Source organism: Desmodus rotundus, chromosome 1, assembly GCF_022682495.2.
Source record: "Desmodus rotundus isolate HL8 chromosome 1, HLdesRot8A.1, whole genome shotgun sequence".
NCBI lineage: Eukaryota > Metazoa > Chordata > Mammalia > Chiroptera > Phyllostomidae > Desmodus > Desmodus rotundus.
In genome coordinates this window covers 116378550-116406329 of record NC_071387.1, presented here as the reverse complement: position 1 = coordinate 116406329, position 27780 = coordinate 116378550, and the positions used below count along the sequence as shown (strand labels likewise).

Below are 27780 nucleotides of genomic sequence, written 5' to 3'. Positions count from 1 at the left end.
AGCTATGTTGACCGATTTACAGCTATGAGCCCAATTCACTTTCACAGGGACCCCCATGTTAAGGTAGGTTTCATTACCCTTAGTTTACAGAAAGGGAAGTAGAGGGTAAGAGATAGATAAGTGACTAGTTTGCAGTTATACCCAGTATTTCTCGTGTTGGGACTGAGGTCCTCTAATTTCCAAAGCTTTTGCATGTAACCAAGCCTGTTACATTATATTCTCTCCCGTAATTAGCCTTTCCTTCCTACCTCTACCAACTCTTGTCATTCCCCTCTTTTCAGATGCTTTAAACATAACACAATGAAAACACTGCCTCCTGAATTGAGCTTAATTTCCTTCCTTATCTCTCATTAAGAATATATTCATTCAAACATATTAGGTATTTGATGGGGAAAGGTAAATAGCAATTTTATTTCATTTCCCCTTGACTCTTAAAAGAATTTGTATTCTATTATTAATTCTCACTGTTCCATGATCGTACTATGTTACCTGAGATGAATAACTCAGCTGTAGTCTTACCAGTATTCTCAGGATACTCTTATATGTGCATCAGCATGATGATAGACCAAGGAGCCAGGATAGTCTTGTGGGCCGTGCTCAGCCACAGACCAGCTGTAAGACCCTGATGAAATAATCACTTCATGTCTTGGGGCTTCACGTCTTCTCATCACTGTGGGTTTTGGACCAGGTCCCTTCCCAGCCTGGGAGCACAGCCTTTTCCTGACACCCATGACACACATGGGCTGCCCTCCTGAGCGCACATGATTTTTAGGTGTTTCTAGAAGAGATGGCTAATAAAATAGAACTTTATTAAAAAGCATTATTAAATTCTTATATTTTGTTTTTCTTTAATCAATGAATACCTGCTATAATTCAATGTATTTTCAAATTAGGGGGTTTATTTCTTTTTACTTAAAAGGGAGCCTCATTTTAAAAGCTAGGCACTGTTGGTTTTCATGAACTTTCAAAGTCCTCCCCTGGCTAGAATATTCACTGAGCCTATGAATGGGTCTACCTATTTGATTACCCAAATTGTAGCTTTTTAGAATTTTTTATTGTCTTTTCCTCCTTTCCATCATCATTTGGATTTATGATAAAGGAAAAAAGCACAAGGAAATGAATTGAAATTTTAAAAAAAACCAGTCTTTCATAATCTTTCCCAAAGACAGGATGTTTTGACATCATGTTTGTAAGTACAATTGGTCAGTGGTCATGCTGTCGTGTAACTCTCCCCATTCCATGTTTCCAATGAAACCCTGTACACTTCTCTCTTCTCTCAGACCACAAGCCCCTTTGGCCTCACTTTTTTACTTACTGAGGCTGCGTTATGTATGTAATCCCCTTACTACCTCTCCCACCAGCACTCTCAGGGGTTCCTTGAAGCTCTTGTCCTTCTTCCCATTTCCTCCCAAGAGCATCTTGGCTATCTGCCCTCTCTTAAGTTTTATGTTCCACTTGAGAGAATTAATACTCTGTCTGGACTGTTATTATAGCTCAGTGGGGATCACCATCTGATGGCTTTTTCAGTGTTGCCTATTAATACATTTACTAGTTGTTGCTCTTGTTGCTTTCTTTGTCCCCTGGTGGCAGTTGCAAACTCTTCCCCACTCAAGAATATAATAGTAGCAAGCATTTATCAGGAATTTACTATGTTAAATAAAATGTGCTAAGGACTTTACATGTACTGTCTCATCCCTGTTCTTGCTTAATGACCTAACTTTTCCTTCCTCCCTCCCTTTCTCCCTCCCTCCCTCCCTTTCCCCCTCCCTCCTTCCTTTCCCCCTCCCTCCTTCCTTCCTTCCTTCCATCCATCCATCCAACCATCCATCACTAACTGAGCATCAACTGTATCCAGGCATGATGTCTAGCCACAGTCTATAACTGTGACCAAGGCAAATTGGTGACTTTCTGTCAAGAGGTCTTCAATTCAGAGGGAGGTGCAGTGTGGTTAATAGGTCACAAGAACATTGTATGATATGTGCTAAGAAGGGGAGAAGTTCAGTATAATACAGATATAACCAACCCAGACTTGGAGATGATAATAAGGAAGGCTTCTTGGAGGAAGTGACAGCTAAGTACCAATCTAAAGAATGAGAGAGTATGAGTTTGGTGGTGTGATGGGTATATATGAAGGTACTCTAGAAAGAAGAACTGGATGCTAGAAAGACTTCAGAGAATTGAGAAGGGCCAGTAAAAATAGAGCCTTAGTTTTCAGAGAAATTAGAAGTCTTCAGATATGAACTCCATTGACTCTCTTTCCCGCCTCCTAAGTGATTTATATCCTCACTTTGTACTTGTGTAGCTGCTTTGCTGAAATGGTTTTAGAATGTTAGCATGAATGTAGGGAAAATGCTTCTTCAAAAATATTATGGGAATGTTTATAATTATTGTGATGTGGGTGTCGAGTTTTTCAGGAGGGCTTCTCAGTGATAATCAGCCTAAATTTTTGAAGACTAAAATGAAGCTACTGCTTAGCCTGATGGTATGTAAAACAGCAGGTTAAAAGTGGAAGCATATCCCTTTTCCATAAAGACATTAATTAAATGACATTTAGGCCTCGGTAAATGGTATGTCCTCAAACACTTTGACTAATCCTCAGCTGGAGGGGTAATAGGGAGGAAACGTTGGTGCTTCTGTAACGTGAAGGTGGAGGAGTGAAATAATGGTCCACACATGCTCCTGGTCATTTGCAGATGTGAGAGGGATGTGAGCCCCCATGTAGACTTTAGCCCTTCTGATAGGTTATCAAATTTGTTCATTTAAACAGCATGTTGGCTTCATTATTAGGACTGAGTGAACACAAAGCGAACAAGTGGTAAAATATTTTAAACTCTTTATTTAAATCATTTTGAAAGATAGAGGCTATAACATCAGACATTCATACTCACCTGTTTCTCTCCTTTTTGCAGATGAGGGTAGTTTACAGCATCTTAAAGAATTTACTTTTAAATCTAGATGAACTGATTTATTTTACTTTAAATTTTAAAAAATTATACTTATTTATAGTTGACATACAGTATTATATTAGTTTTAGGCATGCAACATAGTGACTTACCATTTATGTATCTTATAAATGTGATCACTGTAATGTCTCACCATAGTTTGTTACTATACATAGTTATTGCTATAATTTTGACTGTATTTCCTATGCTGTACATTACATCCCCATGACTTATTTTATAACTGGAAGTTTGTACTTAATCTCCTTCCCCCTTTCTTCCCATGCCTCACCCTTTTCCCTCTGAAAACCATCAGTTCTCTGTATCTGTTTTGTTTTGTTCATTTTTGTTTTGTGTTTTAGATCCTACATATAAGGGAAATCATATGGCATTTATCTTTGATCAGCTTATTTCACTTAACATAATAGGGTTTCTAGGTCCATCCAAATTGTCACAAATGATAAGATTTCATTCTCTTTTATAGCTGAGTAAAATATTCTGTTGTATATATTATCACATTTAATCATTCATCTATCAGTGGAAACCTAGGTTGCTTCCATATCTTAGCTAATGTAAATAATGCTTCAGTGAACATAGAGGTGCATATATCTTTTCAAATTGTTATTTTTGTTTTCTTTAAATAAATTCCCAGAAGTGGACTTGTTCAGTTGTATCCTGGCTCTATTTTTAATTTTCTCAGGCAGTTTTCCTTAGTGACTGAGCCAGTCTGTACCCCCATCATTAGTACAAGAGAGTTCCCTTCTCTCTACATCTTTGCCAACATTTGATTTCTGTCGACTTTTTGATAATAGCCATTCTGACAGGTGTGAGGTGATACTCATTGTAGTTTTAATTAGCATTTTCCTCATAATTAGTGGTGTTGAACATATTTTCATGTGGAAATCCAGATTAATCTTAATTATGTTGTATTGAAAAATATGTATCACTTGGGGGTAGGGATGTAGGATATAGAGATGAAAGATATGCCATCATATGAAATATTTTAAAAATTAGTGTTTCCTGTGTTCCTGATTATCTCTAGCATTTCATTCACCCTTAGAGCAGTAGTGTACATGCATGTATCCATCCTAAAGCCGTTCTCCTAGGTTTCACCCCTTTTTCTCCATTTCATCCACTTCTTGCATCTTGTAAAGTAGATGCTGATGCTGTTTCACAATTTCACTTGATATTATGCAAGTTGAGTGAGTTAATAGTAGTAAAACAAAAATAAGAACACTGTCTTTACATTTCTGAAAATAAATATATGTATAAAGTGTCAATCATTTTTCTAAGCTGTTATCTCTCGAGGCTAAATACTAGGAGCTCTTTTGGCAGCTAGTAGAAGTAAAAGGGAAAATAGTAAAAGAAAGCTGTCCCAGTGTCTCTTGCTCTGGCTACAAGAGGTTGAAAGATGTTATTACAGCTGGAGAATTTAAAATGCATTCTTACTCGCTTTTTGCTGAAGAGACTGGACTGATTTAGTGTTGTCATCTTCTGTAGGCTTGGAGAAAGGTCACCTCCTGATCTTGTTTTGGGGATAATGGGGTTAAAGCTGTGGCAGAGTCCTTTTTCTAAACACTGGCTTTTGTCAGAATAATGTTTGGCCAGGTGTTAATCTGTGTCCTCAGGGGGAGAGCTGAAATTCTTTATTCATCCCGTGGGGTAGAGGTGGGAGGAGGAGATTGTCCTTCTGGGTGGGTGCAGAGCCAGGGCCTGCCTCCTGCCTTTACTGACATGTGCCATTTGTGATGAAGGCAGCTGAAGTCCATTTGAGGAATTCTCTTGTCAGCCAGCCAAGAGAACAACACAGAGGGAGCCAGAGGGAGGGAGAGGCAGACAGCTCAGCAAGGCAGTTCTGGAGTGCAGTTTCCGGAGCAAGATCACCCACAGTGTTTTAGGCGCTAAGGAAGGTATACAGGAACATAGAGGGGAAGGAGGCCAGGTTGGAAATAATGCATTTTCCTGTTTGGTTCCCCTTTGTCCCTCCTGTCTCTGAATACATATCATCTTTTGGAAAACTCAGCATCTAAAAAGAAGCCTTTGCGGAAACACTGCTTTTTCTTCAGCACTATACTGTTTTTTTGTTTTTTGTTTTCTTTTTCTTTTTTATTTTTACCATCTTCTTTTCCTTTGAGGGCAGGAGGTGAGACAATGATCAAGTCAAGCTGGTTCTATGTTAAGTTCAAGTATGCAGAGAAGGTAAGTCAATATGTGTTTTTTTCCCCCCCAAGGGAAACCTTCCACCTCCTTTAGAGTCCTCTTATTTGACTGGCTCCTCTGGCTGTTGGGGGAAACAAATGAGCCTGGAAATTTTATTTGTGAATGTGTTTCCTCTGGCTTAATGATTCTTGGATGAAACATAGGCTTTGTGCTTGCATTCTGACATTGCCACTAACCAAGAGGAAGGAATCTTTAAGTCCTTTCCAAGGCATTGTTTAGAATTTAAAGAAGAAAAATAATGGAGCTGCGCTGACAGGAAAGACAGTTTACGCTGTTTTAGATCAAGCTGAGAATTTTGAAGAGGAATAGATGTTATGAAACTTGATGCATTTTTGGTTGAAACAAATTGGTAATCCCTTTCCCATTACCTGTAGTTTACTTAGTCAGAAGATTTTAATTTTTTCTTTCAGTTGACTGACCAGCTCACTCATCTCTGCAGAGCTTTGAAAAGTTATTTGGGTGTAGAAAGAATTCCCATCATTTTGGCTGACCACATATGACACTATCCCTTTACTGTCTGTTGGGGGAGGGGGTTATATTGTAGGGAAGCAGTGAATTTGGTTGCATCTGAACTTTTGATGTTACAGTTCTGTTTTAATATACAATTACTGGGCTTTGGGGAAAGAAGCGTGTACTTCCTAACACATCGTGTCTTACCTGAGGCTGTTGACCATGTTTTTGGTTCTGGATCCATATATTTTACTCTATTGGAAATGTATAGGGTTAGTAATGAGGTTTACAGTAGGATTCTAAAATGCTCCTGTTTTTGAAAGTCTTTCTTGCCTGATTTGCTCATTGAAAACATTGGCATACTGACTGTAGAGTTAAGCTGAGCAGCCCTAGAGAATGGAATTGTGATGTGGCAAGATATAATTTGTGATGACTGCCTTCATACTTCTTGTGATTGTATGCATAAGCACATTAAAAAATCCCTTGCCATTCCTCATTTAAAAAAGTAGTTAGTACATTTCAGGCTTATTTTTCCTGTATTGTTTTTTCTGTATGAATTTGTCCACTGTGTTCTTATGTCAGCAAAATTACTTGTTTTTTTACACATAATGGAAGTATAGGGTTTAAACCCATTTGCATGAACTATTAAAGCTGTTATAACTAAAATAGTTTCTCTTTGTTTACAGTGTTAGGAAAGGTTATCATTATGGTTTGGAATTTACTTTTTTCCTCAGTGGATTACTTTCTTGGAGCAACCTACCTATCCATTTTTTGCTGTTACAAATTTTGATAAATAAAATTGTACTCCACCTCCTTAACCTTTTCCTTTCACCCTCTGTGTCCTCAAAAAGAAACCTGAAATTCCAAGTTAAGGTATTAGAGTAAACCTTAATGTTAAAATGTTAATGTTAAAATGGGGAAAACATTTTAAGAAATGATTTTCATGAAAGGAAAAGGGGGACATTAAATTAACCACTTCATTTGAATGATCATATTCTGGAGTTTTTTTAGCAACCTAATAAAGAGAGCGTGCATGCATATTGTGAGACGTGGGCATAATACAAAGCTAAATAATACAAGGCTCCATCACTAATTAAAGAATATCCTTCTTTTATTGGGATGGGGAAAAATGAGAAACAAAAATCTCAGTGTTTTCAGGGGGCATGCTTATGGTGTTCTAGATTTCCATTGTCCTTAGCAGGACTTTTTTCTTTTGTTTCTTCATGATTTGTTTTTTGAAACTTACATTGGAGTCCCCCTCCCCGCCCAAATTAATCAAAATGAGTTTGGTTTCATCTGGGGAGATAAAGAAGCTTTGTGTATACCCAGGGACAGTGCTTTCAAAACTCATTTAAATCATTCTTTTCTATATTTTTCAAAAAAACCATTCTTTTAAAAAAGATTGTTAATTTGGAATTTTCTCCAGTATCCTAAAAAAAGGCCAAAAAAGGAACATCTCTCCATTTTCAAATGATAACCAAACGATAAACTTGTATTTTTTTGAAAAATACTTTTTCTATGATATTTGTCTACAGCTATAAGAAAATATATTACATGGCATCTTCAATAGCCAGTAGTTGCCTAGTTTTACATTTAAGCATATGATTTAATGAGCAAGATAAATTAAACCAAGTAATGCATTACCAGAAACATTGGCACAGGAGAGTGTTGCTTCCTTGTGATCATCAGGATTCTGATTCCTTTCCAAAATTAAAAAATATATGTGTATATATTTTGAGATCAACAAACATCTCTTTTACTCCCACCACACACATACCACACTCTCTGTATTTCCATTTAAACTATTTATGGGTTATCTTTTTCTTGAAATAGGTCAGTACCTAGCCATCATTTCTTCTAAAATACTGCTTAACTAAGTTCATTTTATTCCCTTTTCCTGTCCTCATTTTACATATTCTCTCTGACCAATTTCCTATTTTCATGTATTTTAGTTATGTCCTATAACTGATTATTCCCAAATCTGTCACTACCCTAATCTGTTTATTGAGTTGCATGTGCTTACATTTAGTTGAAATTCAGCCTCAAATGCAACATTCTAAATTGCAGTTAATTTCTTCTTTCTTACCCCAGTATATCCTCTCTCTTGTGTTTTCTACCATTGGTAAGGCTACACTATCCAGGTGGCCATGTGCATTCCCAAAGGACCCATTTTAGTTCTCTTCTTATCATCTTTCTCTTACTACAGGAGCTTCCTAATTTAGTGCATTGGCCAAAAAGTCAATTTAGTTTTTTCCATAAGACATATTTTTCATTTTCACCAATAACTATATTGATTTGGATATTTGGAGTATGTCGGCTATCTCCTGCTATTGGCTCCTAGTGGGTAGAGGCCAGGGGTGCTGCTAAACATCTTCCAATGCATAAGACAGCCCCACAGCAGAGAATTACTGACCAAAAAAATGTCAACAGTACCAAGAAATTTTGCAAACCACTTTTGACACGTTTCATCAGTCACAGCACCTTCTGCAGCATACACTGCACAAATCTTTTTTTGCATTTCAGTTGCATTTTTACCTTTCTTGAAATAATAAAGCATACTACACTGAAAATGTTGTCTATCTTCTTTCATCTTCAAAATTAAAATGGCTGTACAAAAATTCACCAATTTTGGTAAGTTTTTTAAAAAAATACATGCTGATAGGACAGCTGTCACAATACAATCTTAATAGAATTGTTTTGAATGAAGTTCAAGACAATTAAGCACCACGAGAGCCATGGTACAGAGAAAACCTAAATGAACTTTTTGGCCAACCCAGTATTTCCATGCTGCTGGTCATGCACATTCTAGTGCTCCAAAACACAAGTAGAGTGATCTTGTTAAAAGGTCAGTCTGGGGTATTTTAGTCTTGTGCTTATTAATGGCTGTCCTCTTCCATCTAATCATCAGTTGATATCCCTCAGCTGTGTTAGTACTTGGCCTTGGATATACATTTTATTACATTTTATTATACCATCATTTTATTATAATTATTTATTCACTTACATATTTTCTCTATAGCACTATGAGACCCTAGATATACAAAATTATGTTGTCTCTTTTTTGTATCCCTAATACCAGCACATAACAGATGTTTAATTATTCTCTTAAGGCTCTTGAGTAAATCTTTTTGGGGGAGTCTGGCAGACCTAATCTTGAATTCTGCCTCTGTCATTTACTGGTAGTATATGACTTTGGCAATATATAGAAACATGGTAAAAATTGTTTTCTCATCTATTAAATTGGGAGGATTATCAACTAATATACTTTTTAAAAATCAGGCTTTTTATTTTGAGATAGTACTAGATTGCTACACAGTTACAAGAAATAATACAGAGAGAAATGATGTGCCTTTTATTTAATTCTCCTGATGGTAACATCTTGTAAAACTATAGTACAGTATCACAATCAGGATATTGACATCAATACAGACAACATACACAAGAATTTTATCACCAGCAGAATTTTATTTTTTCTCTCCTGTTGACCTTCTATAGCTACATCACTTTCCTCCCATCCCTACACCCCCACCAGCAACCAATACTTTTTTTCTCCAACTTTTAAACTTAGTCATCTCAAGAATATTATATAAATGGAATCATATGCTATATAACTTTTGGGGATTGTCTTTTTTCACTCAGAATAATTCTCTGGAGTTCCTCCAAGTTGTGTGTTGTTCTTTTGTTCCTGAGTAGTATCCATGGTATGGAGGCACCATGGTTTGTTTAGTCACTGCCCGCTTCTGCCCCATTGAAGGAAATGCATTGTTTCCAGTTTTTTCTCTTACACATAAACGTGCTGTGAACATCTGTTTACAGGTTTTGGTGTAGACATAAGTTTTCTTTTCTCTGGGACAAATGCCCAGGAGTGCAATTTCTGGTAAGCATATTTAATTTTTAGGAAGCCACCAATCTGTCTTTCATAGTGACTCTATCATAGTACGTTCTCTTCAGTGCAATGAATGAGTTATCCAATTTTTCATTTTCACCAGCATTTCATGGTGTTACTGTTTTTTATTTTTATTTTAGCCATTCTGTTGGTATATATCTCCGTGTGGTTTTAATTTGCACTTTCCTGCCAGCTAATCATGGTTAGGCATCTTTTCAAGTGCTTATTTGTCATATTCTTTTGTGAAATAACTCTTGCTCATTAAATGTCTTTTACCCATTTCCTAATTGGATTTTTATTTTTACTGTTGAATTTTTAAAAGTTCTCAGCATATTCTAGATATTAATTTTTTATTTGGATATGTATTTTGCAAATAGTTTCTTATATTTTGTAGCTTGTCCTTTCATTCTCTTCTTTCACAGAGCAAACATTTTAATTTAATAAGTCAATTCATGGATTTTTATTTGCCTTGCTTTTATTGTTAAATCTAAGAACTCTTGCTTATTTCTTGATCCTGAAGATTTCATATGACATTTTTTTTCTGCTATAAAAGTTTTATCTTTTACATTTAAGTCCATGGTGCATTTAGAAGTACATTTTACATAAGATATGAAACTTAGGTCAAGGATTCTTTTTTTGTCTAGTATGTCCAGTTAATCAGTACTTGTTTATTTTACCATATACACCAAGGTTTATTTCTGAGCTCATTATTCTATTTGACTGGTCTCTTCATTTGTTTTTTATGCAAGTACCACAGTTGTTGATCTTTATAGCTTTGTAATAAATTTTGAGGTCAGGTAATATCAGCCTTCCAACTTTGTTCTATTTTTTTTCAAAAATTGTTTTGGCTATTTGGAGTCTGTCTAGATTCCATAAATTTTAAGGTGAATTTTTCTAGTTCTGCAAAACATACTGTTGGGAGTCTGATAACAATTGCACTGAATCTGTAGATTTCTTTAGGTAGCATGGAAATCTTAATAATATCAAATCATCCATTTTATGAACATGGAGTATCTTTCTATTTATTAGTGTCTTCTCTAATGCCTTTCAGTTTTTTTGTAGTTTTCTGAGTTTTTCTTTTTTTATTATATTCTAAACTGTTCTCTTATTTCTTCTTTATATCTTCTTTACTTTGCCAAGACATTTCTTTGCTATGGATTCCTCTTTTTTCTTTGGATTCAAGCATGTTTTAATTGTTATGAGAGCATTTTTCTGGTGGGTGCTCTAAAATCTTTATCAGATTAATTTTAATATTTCTAACAGATACAACATTGGTGCCTGTTGATTGCCTTTTTTCATTCAAGTTGAGAGTTTTCTGGTTCATAATATGAAGAGTGATATTTTATTAAAACCTAGATATTTTAGGTGTTATGTTTTGTGACTCTGGATCCTATCTAAACCTTCTGTTTTTAGCTGGATTCTTCTTTCAGTTCTCTGGCAAGAAAAGGTGACTGTCATGTTGGGGTGGAAGTCCTGATTTCGAACTCAACATCAGTTGTCGCCTGAAATAGAGGGCCTCCTTGTTAGTGCTGAGTAGGAGTTCTGACTCTCGTCCAGGCTTCAATTGATACTGTACTGGCTGGGAAGGGTTATAGTGTCTCAGTACTGCTACTTTCATCGCCTCCACTGACACCATAGGGGAGTGGTGTGGCCTTGTTACCACCAAGCAATGATTCCCCAGAACATTTTATTACACTATCTTAAAGGGGAGAGGTAGGAGGCACCTGTTACTGCCCTGTGAGGGTAGAAGGCTAGGCTTCCCACATGGTCTCCACTGATACATTGTGGGGGAGGGTGTCTTTTTTTTGCCAAGAAGAGGTGAAGGTCCACAGTCTCTGCTCAGGTTTCTCTAGCACCAACTAGGTGTGGAGGTGCGGTACTTTATTAAAGCCTGGTGAGGGTAGAAATCTCTCCACTCACCTTGCTGAAGGTGGAATGGGTGGTTCCCATGTTTTCTCTGGTGTTTGTCTCTAAGTTGTCTTGCTAGTTGGACTCTTTTCTGATCCTTTATCTAAAGCAAACAGCCAGTTTTTCTTGGGGCTTTTTTGGTATGTACTATTGGCATTTCTGAGCTTCTGGCTTTTTAAATTCATAGTGTGGGATATATGAGGCAAAATAAAACAAAACACTAATGAAAACAAAAACCTAAGGAACTCACCACCATTTCTTCGTTTGGGGTCCCCAGGTTTCTAATTGGTTTGTCTACTCCCCACTTTTCAGAGTCCATTTATGTTTGTTTTATTTATAATATCCAAGATTTTTATTTGTACTTTGTGTAATAGGGAAAAGTATGTCTATTCCATCATCTTGGAAGCAGAAGTCTCCTAACATGCTTTTTAAAAACTGATTAAATAATAATAATTTTAAATGTTTCCATTGCATAGGGCCTGATAATAAGTGCTGAGTAGAGAGTGATAATTATCTTCCATCATCTTTTTTATGTTTCTCCTATCCATGCTTGAAATGTCACCATACTTTGCCAACGTTGGCTAGAGGCAACCCCATCAAAAGTTCATATTGTTTTAAGTTGCATTATCAATAATACCTACATTTGGTTTTTTAATTTAATCTTTATTGTATTTTTTTCCTATTACCATTTAGTGTCAAGGATTCCCCCTCCCCCAGCAGTCACCACACTGTTGTCCATGCCCATGAGTCCTTTTTCCTTTTTGCTTAATCCCTCTACCACCTAATCTCCCCACAACCTAGCTGTCATCCTGCTCTCCATCTATGAGTCTGTCCCCATTTTCCTTGTTAATTCAGTTTGTTCATTAGATTCCACATATAAGTGAACTCATATGGTATTTGTCTTTCTCTGACTGACTTATTTCACTTAGCATAATGTTCTCCAGGTACATCCATACTGTCACAAAGGGTAAAATTTTCTTGTTTTTTACTGCTAAATAGTATTCCATTGTGCAAATACCCTATAGTTGTATTCACTCATCCACTGATAGATACTTGGGCTGCTTCCATATGGTGGCCATTGTAAATAATGCTGCAGTGAACATAGGGGTGTTTACGTTCTATTTATATGGCACCACACAGCAACAGTGATCCTAAGAAAGAAGAACAAAGTTGAAGGAATCACACTACCTAATATCAACCTATACAATAAGGCCATAGTAATCAAAACAGCATGGTACTGGCATAAAAACAGACACATAGATCAATGGGATAGAATAGAGAGCCCAGAAAGAAACCCACATCTTTATAGTCAATTAATATTTGACAGAGGAAGTAAGCACATACAATTGGCTAAAGATAGTTTATTCACTAAATGGTTTTGGGGAAATTGGACAGAAACTAGACCACCTTCTTACACCATACGCAAGAATAAATTCAAAATTTATTGAAGACTTAAATGTTAGACCCAAAACCATCACAATCATAGAAGAAAACATAAGGCAGCAAAATCTCAGACATTGATCATAGCAATATTTTATTGGACATATCTCCCCAAGGGAAATAAGAGAAACCAAAAAAGAAAAAATGAAATTATATCAAATTAAAAAGTTTTTCACAACAAAGGAAATCATCCACAAAATAAAAAGACAACCCCAGAATGGGAGAACATATTTGCCAATACATCTGATAAGGGGTTAATATCCAAAATTTATAGGGAACTTACAAAACTCAACACCAAAAATCAAACAACCCAATTAAAAAACAGGTAATGGACTTGAATAAACACTTCTCCAAAGAGGACATACAGTGGGCCAATAGACATGAAAAAAGGCTCAGTGCTGAATGTCACTAATCATCATAAAAATGCAAATTAAAACCACAGTGAGATTCATCTCACACCTGTCAGAATGGTTATCATCAATAAGTCAACAAACAACAAATGCTGGCCAGGATGTGAAGAAAGGGGAACCTTTTTGCACTGCTGGTGGGAATGCAGACTGGTGCAGCCACTGTGAAAAACAGTATGGAGATCCTCAAAAAATTAAAAATGGAACTGCCTTTTGACCCAGCTATCCCATTTCTAGAACTATAATCAAAAGATCCTGAAACACTAATTCAAAAATACATATATTTGTAACTTGATACTCTTTAATTGCTATTCCATCTAGATACAGATTTATAAAAAAATCAGACTATATTATTACCATTGTACTCCAGAAATAAAAAATAGAGCTAATATAAATTAAAAGTGTGATTCCAGAATATGTTACAAGAATATGAGGAGGACTAGAGCTGGTAATCAAGTCACTTGGTATTGAAGAATACACGGTACATCAGTTGTGACTTGTATTAAGCAGTGTTACCCATATGCATTGTTGTGTGCAGTAGATATCTCTTTCAGCAGTCTGTGATAGCTTCTTGCTAAAAGAATGTCTGCTATAAAGTTGCAGCAGATGAGGTATAACAAGGGATATGGACTCATATATGGACCTTGTTTATCAGGTGATATTTTTGCATTTTTCATTGTTTTAGAGCACTTGGAATAGGTATAAGTATAGAATAGTTATGTATTACATGCTTTTTTGCATGAATAAATGAAAGTGAATTCATCAGTTTGGTTTCCTCAATTGGAGGTTTTGCTGTGCCCATATTGAAATGAAGTTTCTATCCCCTCAACAAGGTACCATCACACCCCCCTTCCACCTTTTCAAATTAACTGTCCCCTCTACTTTTCTCGAATGTGACTGTGTACACTTAAAGTAGCCGAAGATCTCACAATATTGTAGGAAGTACAGGGTAGATCAGTCTTTCAGAGGAAGGACACAGGAACTTCATTGAAATTGCAGAAGTGGTGTTTCAAGTTCACTTTGCTTTAACTGATCTTATCTGTAGATATTTGTTAGAAGAAAGGCATTCAGATCCCACTCATTTTGCTTCTTAGGGTAAAGTAGATCTGGTTCCACACTTTCTGTTGTTTTGTAGAATACTTATCTGACATCATCAGTTCCATAGTGCATTTACAAATTAGAAACAGTCACTAAAGCTTGAAATCATTAAGAGAGGGGGGAAAAAAGCATACACTTAAGTATTTTATTTGAAGATAAGTGATTATGCATCCTCTCACCGATCTTTTGATGTAGATCAGTGGTTTGCCTTGCCTGCACATCTGAACCAGTGGGAGCTTTAAAAAAAATAGTGATGTCCAGGTTTCAACCCTGGAGATTCTGAGTAAAGTGGTCTGAAGTGCAGACTTGGCATTGGGTTTTTCAAAAAAGATCCCCAGGTGTTTAAAACGTGCATTGAGGGTTGGTTTGAGAAGATTGCACAGATTTGTGTTCCAATTGTTCTTTCTTGAATAAACCACATCCATAACGCATTGATCACAGTCATCTATCAGTATTTACTAAAACTGTTTAAAACAACTTAGACATAGTGAGTAAATCGAATGAAGAATCGTTTTAGGTTCTACTTTCTAGTCTTTCGTAGTTGTCTCATATTAATTCAACAGTAGGTTTTTTTGTTAGGAGCCCCCTTTACAGTGCTCAGCTTAATATTTATGGAAGCATTATCTTACTTTCACTTTGTAATCATCACTGGTTTATATGGTAGTTATAAATTAAATAATAAATAAAACTAGAATAAACAGGTTTGGGAATGGTTTACTATCAGCGAATGTATGATTTCCTGGTATCTCACAGAGGAACATTCATTGGCTCTTAATTGTTCAGCATTTTTTACAAAGGGAATGAAGACCATCTGTTGGTCTAGGTCGTCAGTTGAAAGGAAGTCAGTTAAACGATAATTTATTGTAAAAGATACGTGGTTGGCCTGATTTTTTAGGTCAATCAATATTCACCTGTTATAAGGTGGGATATGTTTCATTTTTATTCCATAAGTGAATATATAACTATGGTTTTTCTTTTTTTATTTCATATTTAATTTCTTATTCAGGTCTTCAGGTTAATTAGTATCTGATGTAAGTACTTGATAAACATGGATAGAACCAATATAATCACTGTTATATCAAGAGTTAAAACTGATTTTTGCCTGTGGTTTTTATATTGCATCCTAATCATCTACATGATACTCATTCTGGGCCTTCTTACATGCCATCAAGCTTAAGAGTCTTGAATTCAGTCTGGTCTTTGAGTATCAGGTGTCTGGAAATACACTTCACATTAGAGTTGTGAATAAATTGTAGAAAATTGAGGAAAATCATAAGGCAGGAATTAATAATTCTATTTCCTCCTAATAAGATGTGCTAGTAGAAAGACATTAGAGCATTAGTAGTTCCTTACTAGACTGTGTGAGATTAGTCAGACCCATCAAACTAGTAATCTCCAGTTCTTATCACTTGACATGTGCACATCTAAAGTTAGTTCTCAGTTGCTTATGGTAATTGCATTTGCACTTTTACTTTCATTTAAATAGCTAATCACAAACTTTTGTCTTTTTTCTGCTCTCATTGATCTGGCTTATCTGTTTGTTTTGTCTTATTTTCAGATTGTGTATTTCTTGGAATCTCATCTTCCTGTGGTATAGTGTGTACAACACAGAACACAATTTTAGGAATATACTGTTTGAATTAAATTTTTTGAATTAGTGGATATTAGATCTCTACTTGGTGCAGGACAGAAGACCAAACCTTAAGAGCTGATCCCAAGATCATTTTTGTTTGCTTTCTTTCCTAGGAAGGAAAGAAATGTGTGTATATGCAGCTAAATGCAAGTACCAAGTTCTGCTTTTTCATTCTAACTGCTCTGTTAGATTATCTTTCAGGAAAGCTGAGTAGCTTAGCACAGTGAATACTAAAGGGAATGAATTCCATTCCTCTCTCAGGGGACTTAAATAGTGTTTAACACCACTGTAAAATCCTCAGCTGTGGCTTTCTCTAATGCAGAATTTATTTAAGAAAGATTACAAGAACAAGGACAGCTTTGTGTGCTTTTTTTTTTCTTCATCTTTTCCTTTCTTCTTCCACTCTTGCTCCAGTTTATCCTTAAAAACATGGGATATTTTCTTTGGGCCTCTGGATTGTGAATGTTATATGTATGTGAGTCTGAGAGAAAAAAAAAAAAAACGGCAAAAACAAGGCAGTACTTACCAATGGGAGTGATTGTCCACAGGTAAAGCGAACAAAACTTACATGAACGAGTTCGCTTCTGTACAGCCACTTTACTAGTCAGTGAACTGAATAAGTTGTCAGAGACAGAGAATGGGTCTTGGCATGTGATAACCCACTGGCCTGGCCATTTACTTAATGAGTGTAGGACTCAGATGTGCTATATGCTTGACAAGAGATGAAAGCCTTAAGAAGTGGTGTAATTTGGCAACTCTACTCATCTTCTTTTTTGGTATAACCTTTGAGAGCTTCATTACAGTGACTGTCATTCAGCAAGAAACAAGGGAAGACTTTAATATTCAGCTAGATTTTTAGTGGCAAGGAGACTTTTCAAGTTTTAGAACTGAAAACTATTTATTCTAATCCCTTCAATCTGCACATGAGGGCAGGAAGCCCAGAATCACACTTAGCATTAGTAGCTAGAAGTGTAGATGTAGAAATGAAGTACATTTACTCTACAGGAAACCAGTGCTATAACCAGACGTGAAGCTTTTCTCTCAATCAGTACTACTCCTTTCCTTTTATTAGGGAACAGCTATTATAATCCTAATGTTGGCACATTTAAAATTTTTATGTTTCTTTCTAGTGTTTGCTCTTATTTACCTTTTATAACTAATTCTATATACCTTTGTATTATCCTTCGGTATATACATCATTCTAATGTTGTATTTGTCACCATTCCTTTGGATTTTCATTAGAATTTACTAAATTATTCCCTTGTTGTTGAGCACTTACATATTCAAAATTTTTTGTCATGAAGGTGACAGCCATAATAAACGGTGTAGTGGATGTAATTTTTCCTTCTCTTAAGTTGTGTATTCTCATCATTTGCAGCAATGGCAAGCATTCTGTGTAGCCTTCTGGCATCTGAAGAAATGTGCCCCACACTGTATGTGTGGGTGTGAATGTGCCTGACAGAAAAAATATCTCCTACTCTTTGTAGGTCAAACAACTGATGAGTCTTAATGTAGGGTTTTGTGTAACCTGTCAAACTGCTGCTTCTACTGGGAAAGATAAAAGCATTTCCATTAGTGTAGTTGATTAGCTTTGTTAATGTTGGGCAAAATCAATGTTATGCAAATGAAACTATAGTTTTTTTAATTGTAAAATTAACCATAGGTGACCTAGTTATACACTTCTGTGAAGGAATTTTTGAAGGGATATATGTGTCAGAATTTGTTGTTTATATTAAATGTATATTCAGAGATATTCTTTCTTCCTCTGGGGTTCTAGGAATATAACAAAGAACAGGAATATTTAACTACAAATTGCTATGATGCATCAAACAGCACGGTTTTCACTTTATGGAGTTTATCTATTGATCTGATTTAAACTAGTACTCTTTTTATCATGTAGGAACATTTAAGAATAATTTTATGGTCAAAAATGTAAGAACTTTGACCTAATGTTGATTTCAGTTGTGTTGTTTTACTATATTTTCTTTTCAGATAGGTGTGAGTCAAAAAGGGAAGCTTTATATTCACAAATCCGGGTTCTAAAATGATTATAAAATTTTTGATAGATTCTTTAATAAATAAATGTCTCCAGCAAATGATTTTCTGATAGTGGAGTTATCAGAACCAATGAGCATGCATGGTTCTTGATTGTATTACAAAATTTGACTTAATGTTTATAAACAAATGAGGATGGGTACTTTACTCTGTGCTGACTATGGTGTATGCTTCCTGTCAGGTGACTGGTCTGTAGAGAACCTTTTTCCCTTTCCTGGGCTAATTTGTCTGAAGCTGCCATAATTGGTAGCAGACAGACTTCTTTCCATTCTCCATTATACCAAATAATGCTTTCTGAAAATCCAGATACTCTAGTGTTCTAACACGCTTTCTAATTGTGGGCCTTGGCAGATGAGTAATCTGGGAACCATGGGTGGGAGGAGCTGGGCAACCTCTGTCACCTGCCACTGTTGTGAGGTCTTTACTGCATCAGAACCTGGAGGTAATTAGGAATAATGGCTAGTCAAGATACAAGATTTGGGAAAGGATTTTGCTGACATTTTATGAAGAAGAAAAACTGATGATAAATTAAAAATAAAGCTAGTTTTCATTCATTGTCTGAACCATTGAGGAGGTCTCCAAGTATATTTTTTAGCTTTTCAAAATGTATATACATACAAAAGGTAACTATGTGATACATGTGTTAATTACCTTGACTGGTAATTATTTTGCAATGTATACAGAAATCATCATGTTGTATGCTTTTAGATATAACAATTTTATTTGTCAATTAATGGTACAACAGTGTTAATAGCAATAGTCACCATGCTGTTCTTTAGATCCTGAAAACTTGTTCATCTTACAAATGAAAGTTTGTACCATTTGACCAACTTCTTTCTACTTTCCCTGTCCCCCAGTCCTTGGCAACCACTGTTCTACTCTTTGCTTCTATGAGTATTACTTTAAAAAAATTCTACATATGAATGATACCATGCAGCATTTGTCTTTTTCTTTTTGGCTCATTTCACATAGCACAGTGCTCTCCAGGTTCATCCATATTGTAGCAATGGCAGGATTTCCTCCTTTTTTATGGTTGAATAATATTCCATTGTGCACACATTGGTGAGTGTCTGTGTGTGTATGTGTATATACAGTTGACCCTTGAACATATAATTGAACTGTATGGCTCCACTTTGCATGTGGATTTATTCCACAGGGATGTTTTGACTTAAGTTGATCCTTTTTGTGCATCTGTGGCAGTGGTGGTACTGGTGGCTCATGTGGAAGTACCCATGGAGGAGACACAGAGCCAGGGGAAGGAGCATGAACACTTTCTCAGCAATAGCAGCTCCAGGATCTGGGAGGCTGGCTGGCCCACAGCAGTGGAAGCTCTGGTGGCTCAGATGCAGGTGCATATGGACCAGCTGTGGAGGTGGGGTATGAAGTGTGGGTGCATGTGGAGTAGATACAACTGTGGGGTTTGAGGATTGTGTTGTGTTGGTTGGGGGTGGCTGTGGTTCTGGGTTGGTACAGTGGCAATTCCTTCTTAGGGGGTGCATAGTGGCACCTCCCTCTCTAGGGGTCCAATGCTTCAGCAGCAAAAGTTGCCAGTGTCTTTTGCAGAGGAGGCTCCTTGGGACTCTAATGGTACCTGTTGTGTGGCTGATACTGATAGCCTCCACTTTTTTGTTCTTCCCCATCTCCTGAAGTCTCAGCCAAGGTCATCCCTAGTCATCTTTTCTTTGCAGTTATTTTCTGTTTTTTGCTCCACTATGTTGCTGTGGGTTCTTAATTGGACTCCTGAGCCCTCCATGGGCTATTTTTTTTTTTGTTTGTGGGTAGCTTTGCAATTCTTTTATTATTTTTTGTGGGGGGGATACAATCTAGCATCTCCTACTTCCCCATTTTGCTTAAATACACTTATGTCACTTCCCTAAATATATTTGCATCATTTAAAAGGAATGTGCTACATTTCCCCAAAGTTCACCCTTGTCTGTGTCCTTGAATCAAGGCAGGGAACCAGATCCAGTTGCTCTGTGACTCCATCACTATGCCAACCCAGCCTTCACAGTGTTGTGATTGCTTTGCCTCTTATTTCCCCTGGAAAAAGAACTGAAGTCATAAACAACGAAGTGGAGACAGGATTCACTGATTTCCACTGTGATAATGGTCTTTTCATTCTGTATGTATCAGCCAATATGATCTTTTAAGAACACAGATAGTGTTTTAACATTCTGTGTGACCCTTGCCTACTTCTATCTCCCCTGTCCCTCTAGGCATGTAGGAGTCTTTCACTGGCCTTCCTGCACTCCTTTGACTTGTTTCCTCTGCCTAGGTTTCTCTGCCACATACTCCCACATGGTGGGTCCTATCCTGCCTCTTGGGTCTTAGTTCAGACATTGACCCTTCAGTGTCATTGTCTTTGACTATCCGTGTGTGTTTGCCCTCTTTATTTTTTCTGACTCTGCCATTCTTTCCTTTTTCTTTTTTTTACTAATACTTACCACCATATCTTTTTTCTAAATGTATTTACTTATGTATTTATTTGTATGTGTGTCATTTTTCATTGAAATTAAGTTCAGTGATAGGAAGGACCTTTAGGCTGTTACTTGCTATTACATCCTCAGCACCTGGCACAGTGCCTGGCACACAGTGAGTATACTAAATAAATATTTGTTGAATAAATGGAAAAAGAAAACAAGTTTATGTTGCATGTCGGGTACTGTGTGAGCAATAAAAAAAATGTTAGATTCAGTCCCCACAATGTTTCTCATAATCTGCAATTGCTAGTTGGAATTCTTTACGGAAATCCAGACTCAGGCTTGCTTGGGAAAATAATCTTGCTGATCATTACCTCCCTGTCTTTCCTAACATTTTGTCTTGTCTTAGCAGCAGAGCCAGTTTCCAGATAAGAACTTCATTGATTTTGGCCAAAGGCCAGTGCGAACTCATTACAAACTTTCCAGTATTACTAAGGGTCTCCTAGCCTCCCTTCTCAACTCGGACAGTTCTCCTTGCTTGAAGAACTAGAGTTTCTGACAGCTGAAAGGTACAACAGAAATCATACATATTAACACCACTATTTTATATGCTTTCTGAACAGTTATCCAAATTTACTATGAGGATCTAGTTATTACCGGATCAAGTAGTGTTACCTTCAGTTGCTAGTCTAATTTTCCTGTGTACTGCCTTGTCTGAGCTTCTGATTTTAAAGTGGGAAACAAATTAATAATCAATTATTTGGTTAATTTTGGGGTTACCTCTGACATAAATACTGGGTTAACCCTTCCAAATATTTTATTAAAATTCTTTTAGATTCAATGTGTTATATTTTGGAGTTGCAAATGCAGTAGGTTTGAGTTCAGGACTGGGTCTATAATGTCTAGAGATAAACTTTACTAACCTGCATTTGTACTGTGTGCCTGTGAGTTTACAAAGACAATATTGAGATGAAAATATTGAAAATTTTAAGTGGGGACAACTGTAGTTGAGCAACAACTTAAAAAATGACAATAGCCATCACACACACACACACATGAACCCCCCCAAATTTAAAGCCATTCCTCATAATGCCATAATTTCTCTTAGATAGATTAAAACATTTTATAGCTGTTTATAAAAATGATTTGATACTGTAATTCAGTTCACATGACAATCATAGAGCATTGGATCTGTGTTGAACTCAATTAAGTGATAAGGTGAAAGCAGGGACTGTTCTGGATTAAAGGAGGCCAAAGAGATAGGACGATCATTAAAGAAGATTGCGAGCCTTGATTGACTCCTTTGTTGAGGGAAACCCTATAAAGGTCATTTGGAGACAACTAGGGAAATTTAAAAATTGAACTTTATTAAATGATAATGTTGAATACATTTTAACTCTTGAATGTATTAATGATATTGTAGTTTTGAAGAAGAATGTCCTTGATTTTAGGCTCATGCTAAAGTAAGGGGTTGAAGTGAAGGGATAAAGTACCATAAAGGTTGCAAGTATTTCCAGATGGTTCAATAAAATGTGGGGGTGGGGGTGGGGGCAGAAGATGGAATGGGTAGAGAAGAGAATAAGAGATGGGGAAGGAGGGAAGAAGAGCGTAGACACATGAATAAAGGGTTTATGAGCATTTATTGTACTCTTTCAAGCTCTCTGAATTTGATTTTTCACAATAAAATATTGGGGAAAATATAATAAAGAGAAGCTAAGTGTGTAAAAGCAATAATACTTTAAAATGATATTTCACCACTAACTGTGAAAGACTACTTGCTATTTAGAAATTAAATTCAGTTTCCCTCTTTATACAGGTAGTGAAATTGATGATGAAATAGTTTTTAGTTGGTACATTTAGGTTCTGTTAATGAAATCTGCTCATAAAATAGTTTCATACAGACAATTAACACTCTTTAATTTATCAGGAATCAAGATTAGGAAGGTAAGTTAGAAGGAAGGAGCCTGTAATCCCAAGCATCTACTGGGTTGCTTTCCATTACAGCGTTTTATCTTAAAGTCATTATAATATGCTCAGGGAGAGCGGAAGTGTGTGTACTGATTTTGTTCACTGTTACAAAATTCCGTTATATGGAATTTTGAGTATTTGATTTGTTTTAAAATATATAGTTCATTTTCGTATTGCTCCAGCTGATACCTTATTTCAATGGTATTTGAATGGTAAAAATAGTCATTGTTCTTCAAAACAAAAAGAGTTGTAAGGAGAAGGGAAAGGGAGAATATGAATATGAATGATTACCTGAGTATAACTTTGATAATGCATCCAAAGCTTTACTAAAGCTGCCTTTATACTGTTGCTGCCTTCAGGGAAGTGGGAAGTGCCTCTTGAAAGGCTGATGACTCTTAATAACGTAAAGAATGATATTTGCAGCTCTTAGTCTTCTCTTTGTAATCTATATTTCCACGAGACAGTTAGACAATCTAAAAAAACTGCATGTGGATTTCTCCTAGACCTTCTTTCTGTATAAGGGAGACTTTGCATCTTTCAGGAGAGTGTGAGACTCAGTCAAGACGGCAGAGCTAGCTCGGGAATGCAGCGCTGGTTTTCTGACCCTTGCAGTGCATCACGGCTTCCTTTAAACAGGACGACAAGCTTCTCAGATCTTTTGTACATGTATCTACAAGAATGGATAACATTTAATGCGAACTGTCATAATTATATGTCATTTGTCACATTGTTTATTGTACCTCCCCTTATAAATTGTAAACTCCTCCAGGATAGGATTTTTGTCTGTTTTCTATACTGCTGTTTTTCTGGTACCTAGAACTAGAACACTGGCTCAGAGGTAACAGGCACCCACTCTATATTTATTAAATGAATGAGTGAACCAGAACTAAAATGACCTAGGAATAGATTTATAGCTGTCCATGTAGCAAGAGTTCGGGGAAATAATCAATCTGCTAGAACACCACATCCCCGTCAAAGTAGCTAATGGTGTAAACTGAAAAGTTAGACATTTGTTTCCTGTTTAATTTCTAGTACTCCTGGGAGTGTTAATACATTCAGCTCACTTAGTTCAGTGGTTTGCTAGCTCAGTGTCAGTGATCTCAACAACCCTTCCCCTAGGAGGACCTTTAGATGAAAAGAGGGGCAGAACATGAATAAACAGAAGAGACTAAAGATGGAAAAAGGAAAAGAAAAGAGGCAGATGAGATGTAAAGACAAATATTGAGTGAATCATGATTTTGGGCAAGACAGTTTTGCTGGTATGTAGGTTGAGAAATACTTTGCAATAAATTGCATGGTATAGTTGGTCAGGTTCATTCACAGACTTGTGGACCCAGAAATTTGTACCATGTAATCATCTGCAATTCATGATGATCAGGGCTAGAATTTGGTGAATTGTTGCTAATTCTCAACACTGTGTCTGGGCACTCAAATGTAATGTTTTAGGAGAGGAAGCTGTTACTCTCTGGGGATTGTGTTGGCCTCATGCTTCAACATGCTGCCACCTTATGTGCAGTGTATTGTGTGTGTCTATTATCATCACTCGACAGTTATGCCTCGGGAAATCTTTCTGAAAAAATGCTGATATTCTTTTAAGTATTTTGGGGAAATTTTGAAGATCAGATTCATTTATTATGTGTGAAATTTGTGGTTCGGTAGAAAATTATTGAAATCATGATCCTAAATGAAAAATTGAACTCCTTGGAATAGCTATTGAACAGACAGCTTCTAACATAGTATCTGGCACATCATAGTTATTTAATAAAAATTTGGTGTCTGGGATGACAGGAAGAAGAGAGGAAGGAATTTTTGTAACTGGCTAATCAATTTATGCTGTGAGTGCAACCAGGCACATATTTCCATAGATTGTTTCTCTCTATGTTGAGGTTTTAGATGGTATCCTTTATAGTTGCTTCTACCTTTAAGATGTGTGCAAGTGGACATCAGATAGACTAAGGAAAAATAATAAAAGTTTTCACTAACAGAAAAGTAGTTTAAGAACAAAAATAGCAGTACAAAGCCACAGTTACAATATGTGCATGCTGCCTCACCTCCCTGTGCCTCAATTTCCTCATCTATAAAATAAGGCTAATAATATGTATTTCACAGTATTTGTTGGTGAGGATTAAAAGAGATAATCTGTGAAATATGTTTAGATAAAGTAGCACCTGGCAAATTAAATTACCAGTGTCCACTGGAGTGTTAGTTTTTAATGTTGGTGGTCATATTTAATAGATTAAGGCTGAAAGAGGAGAGCTAATCTGAACTCGGTAGAGGAAATACTGTAGTCTGGGAAGAGGAGACTTGTCTTTTAGTAAGGATATGGGATATTGTGAAGAGAGGAGAAATCTTGTGTTTAATTCATGTAAAAGCCATTAATAAGTGAAAATGAAGGGAACCTAGGAACTGGAGCATGCACTGCAGTTTAATTTTATTTGTGTTATTAGTAAAATGATTTTAGGTCCAGGGGAGCATACTGAGCTGATAGATTATAGGAAAGCACTTCAGAAAGGTAAGATGGAGCACAGCTGGGCCATGGGCCACACAGTGTAAATTAAACAATTTGGTTTTCCTGTGGGCCCTCCTAGAATGAAATACCTATGATCCCCAGTTTACCCAGCTCTTCTGTCAGAATCACAACAGGAGCAGTTCACTGTAAGACAACCGATCCGATGAAAACAGGAGTTAGCTGGTTGTTGTTATGTCCCAAATGGACTCACCATACCAGGAGGTAGCCCTTGGGTGAGAAATTCCTTAAAATATTAAAGGAACTAGACCATTGTTAATACATTTGGAGAACAAGTGTGTATTGTTTAGTATATGATAGCACAAGAAGTGAAACTTTAGACTTATTTCTGAGAGATTAGCTCAATTGAAATATAATAAGGAAATTATTAACACCATATCATATGATAATCTTAATCATTAGGAAATTATTATAGAACTTCGGGTGTTTATGATGTGTCAACCTGGGTAAAAAATGCTACCATTCTGGTGAGTGATGTTGACAATGGGGGAGGCTGTGCATGTGTGGGGGTTGGGGTATATGGGAAATCTTTGTTCCTTCCTCTTAATTTTATTGAAGAACTAAATATGCTGTAAAAAAAAAATAAGCCCTTTGGAAAATGTTATCATAGAGCTGAGAGTGACCTTGTAACTCATCCAATCTCAACTCTTTACTTTAAAACTCAGAAACTGAGGTTGATGAATAGGCAGTTATTTCCCCAAAGTTACATTGTGAAATATAGAGCTTGTTTTGATATCTGAGTTTCAGTTAAAATACTAGTCTCAGCGAATATTTAAGGTAACTACAAAAATTGTTTTTCCGGATCAACTCAGTAGATTAAATTGATTGGTTAAGTGAGCAAGTAAATCTTTAACAGTCACAGCTTCATTATCATTATGTTTCAAAATTGCTCTTGGTCTTTAAATTTATCTAAATTGCTCAAAAATAATTTCTTGTCTACAACTTGTGTGGTCTCAGGTTTTGAAACAACTGAGGTTATTTCTGCTAATTCCTAACTGCTATAGTATTTATATTAATTAAAATCTAGTGGTTGGGGGTTTAGGGAAGATTTAAGAATACATGGTTCCAAAAATATCTGTGTGTGTATTTGTATGTTCTGAAGTGTTTGTGTGAATATTTGAATAGGAACAGTATATGTTTTGATTAGCTAGGCATTTTACTTAGTTCAAAGTGCTCTTTGGAAAACCTAGAGCATTTCACTAGGATTATAGTTTGTAATGACTATATTCTGATAAAATCATGACTCTTAGCAACTCAGGTGACAGATTATATCCCATTTAGTGGTGTGCTGATTTGTGGACAGATAATTCTCTCTGTTTTGAACTAGCTGCCCAGGCACCCTCTTTTGCAGTCCCTTCCACCGGGCAGACATGTGTGAGTTAAAAATTAATAATCACATGTGATTTAGTTTAGTTTAGTTTGTGTGTGTGAGGGAGTGTATGTTTCTCTTTTCTGCCTGTGGGAGATGTTTAAAGGCCCTTTTCTCTCATGGGGCAGTGGAGCTGTCCATTATTCTGTAGGGCCTGACTACTAGAATTGTTCCCAGGGGTTAGGACTTCTGAACTACAATGGGCTGTACCAGGCGTTGTGACCTAAATAAGCCCCCTGTTATTGACAGGTTTTTAAGTATTAGTATACCTACGAAGTCTGGCCATGTGTCAGGGGAGGGGCGGCTTTCTTTGAGCTACCACTGATGGATCACATGATTTTTCTCAAGAGAGCAAACAAGCACTTTTTGTTTAGGCGCAGTAATGCTTGGCAAAGAAATATAGCTGTAATTATATATCCTAGTTCTTGTTCCTTTCTCCCCATCTAAGTTTTACTTTCTCCACTCCCAACTTTGTATAAAAGCAGCTAGCATTGGATCTGAAATAAATGTCATGAATGAATAATAATTTCTTTCATGTACGCAGTAATTAAACCTGTTGAATGCTGACTTCATGCTTTACTGCACTCTAATTTGAATAGAAGATGTGGCTTTTGTGAATTCAAAGAACAGGGAAAAATAGAAATTAAATACCTACTGAGACTATTAAGGAGGGCATTTTTCAGAACGGTTCTTCCTCCTCCTATTTCTCATCTCATGTTTGCCCTCTGCTTTCTGGGACACTTAATACTTAAGAGTTGTTTTACAAATCATTCTTCAGTTTGTGTGCCCAGCAAGGCGCCCCAGGGTCAAGGCCTCCCTGCCCCACAGATAAAAGGCCCAAGGGCCTTTTCTGCTGCCATCATCAGAATTGCTGTTGCTGGTCTTCTGAAGCATTAGAATTCTCTCTGGTTATTTTTTACATTCTTTTATTTCTTTTTTTAAATATATTTTATGCTATTATAGTCCCAATTTTTTCCCCTTTATCTCTCTCCACCCTGCACCCCTCTCTCTCCAGTATTCTGCCCTTATTAGTTCATGTCTATGGGTTATACATATAAGTTTTTTGGCTTCGTTATTTCCTGTATTATTATTAACCTACCCCTGTCTATTTTATCCCTACCAATTATGCTTCTTATTCCCTGTACCTTTTCCCCCATTCTTCCCACTACCCATCCCCACCGATAACCCTTCTTGTGATCTCCATTTCTGTGATTCTGTTCCTGTTCTAGTTGTTTGCTTAGTTTGTTTGTGTTTTTAGGTTCAGTTGTTGATAGCTGTGAGTTTGTTGTCATTTTACTATTCATATTTTTGATCATCTTCTTTTTCTTAGATAAGGCCCTTTGACATTTCATATAATAAGGGCTTGGTGATGATGAACTCCTTTAGCTTGACCTTGTCTGGGAAGCACTTTATCTGCCCTTCCATTCTAAATGAGAACTTTGCCGGACTGAATGATCTTG

General features: G+C 36.4%; 1 protein-coding gene across 5 annotated transcripts in view; it reads left to right on the top strand.

Moving 5' to 3' along the window:
* AUTS2 (activator of transcription and developmental regulator AUTS2) overlaps positions 1–27780 on the top strand; it is a 1165474-nt gene that overhangs the window by 370196 nt on the left and 767498 nt on the right. The window contains exon 1 of one of the 5 annotated variants that reach the window (XM_053929831.1): positions 5073–5138. The exons of the other annotated variants lie outside the window; for them this stretch is intronic. Within the exon in view, the coding sequence (XP_053785806.1) occupies positions 5091–5138 (48 nt within the window). The 5' untranslated portion in view covers positions 5073–5090. Of the gene's footprint in view, positions 1–5072; positions 5139–27780 lie in introns of those variants that run through there. 5 annotated transcript variants of the gene reach the window in all.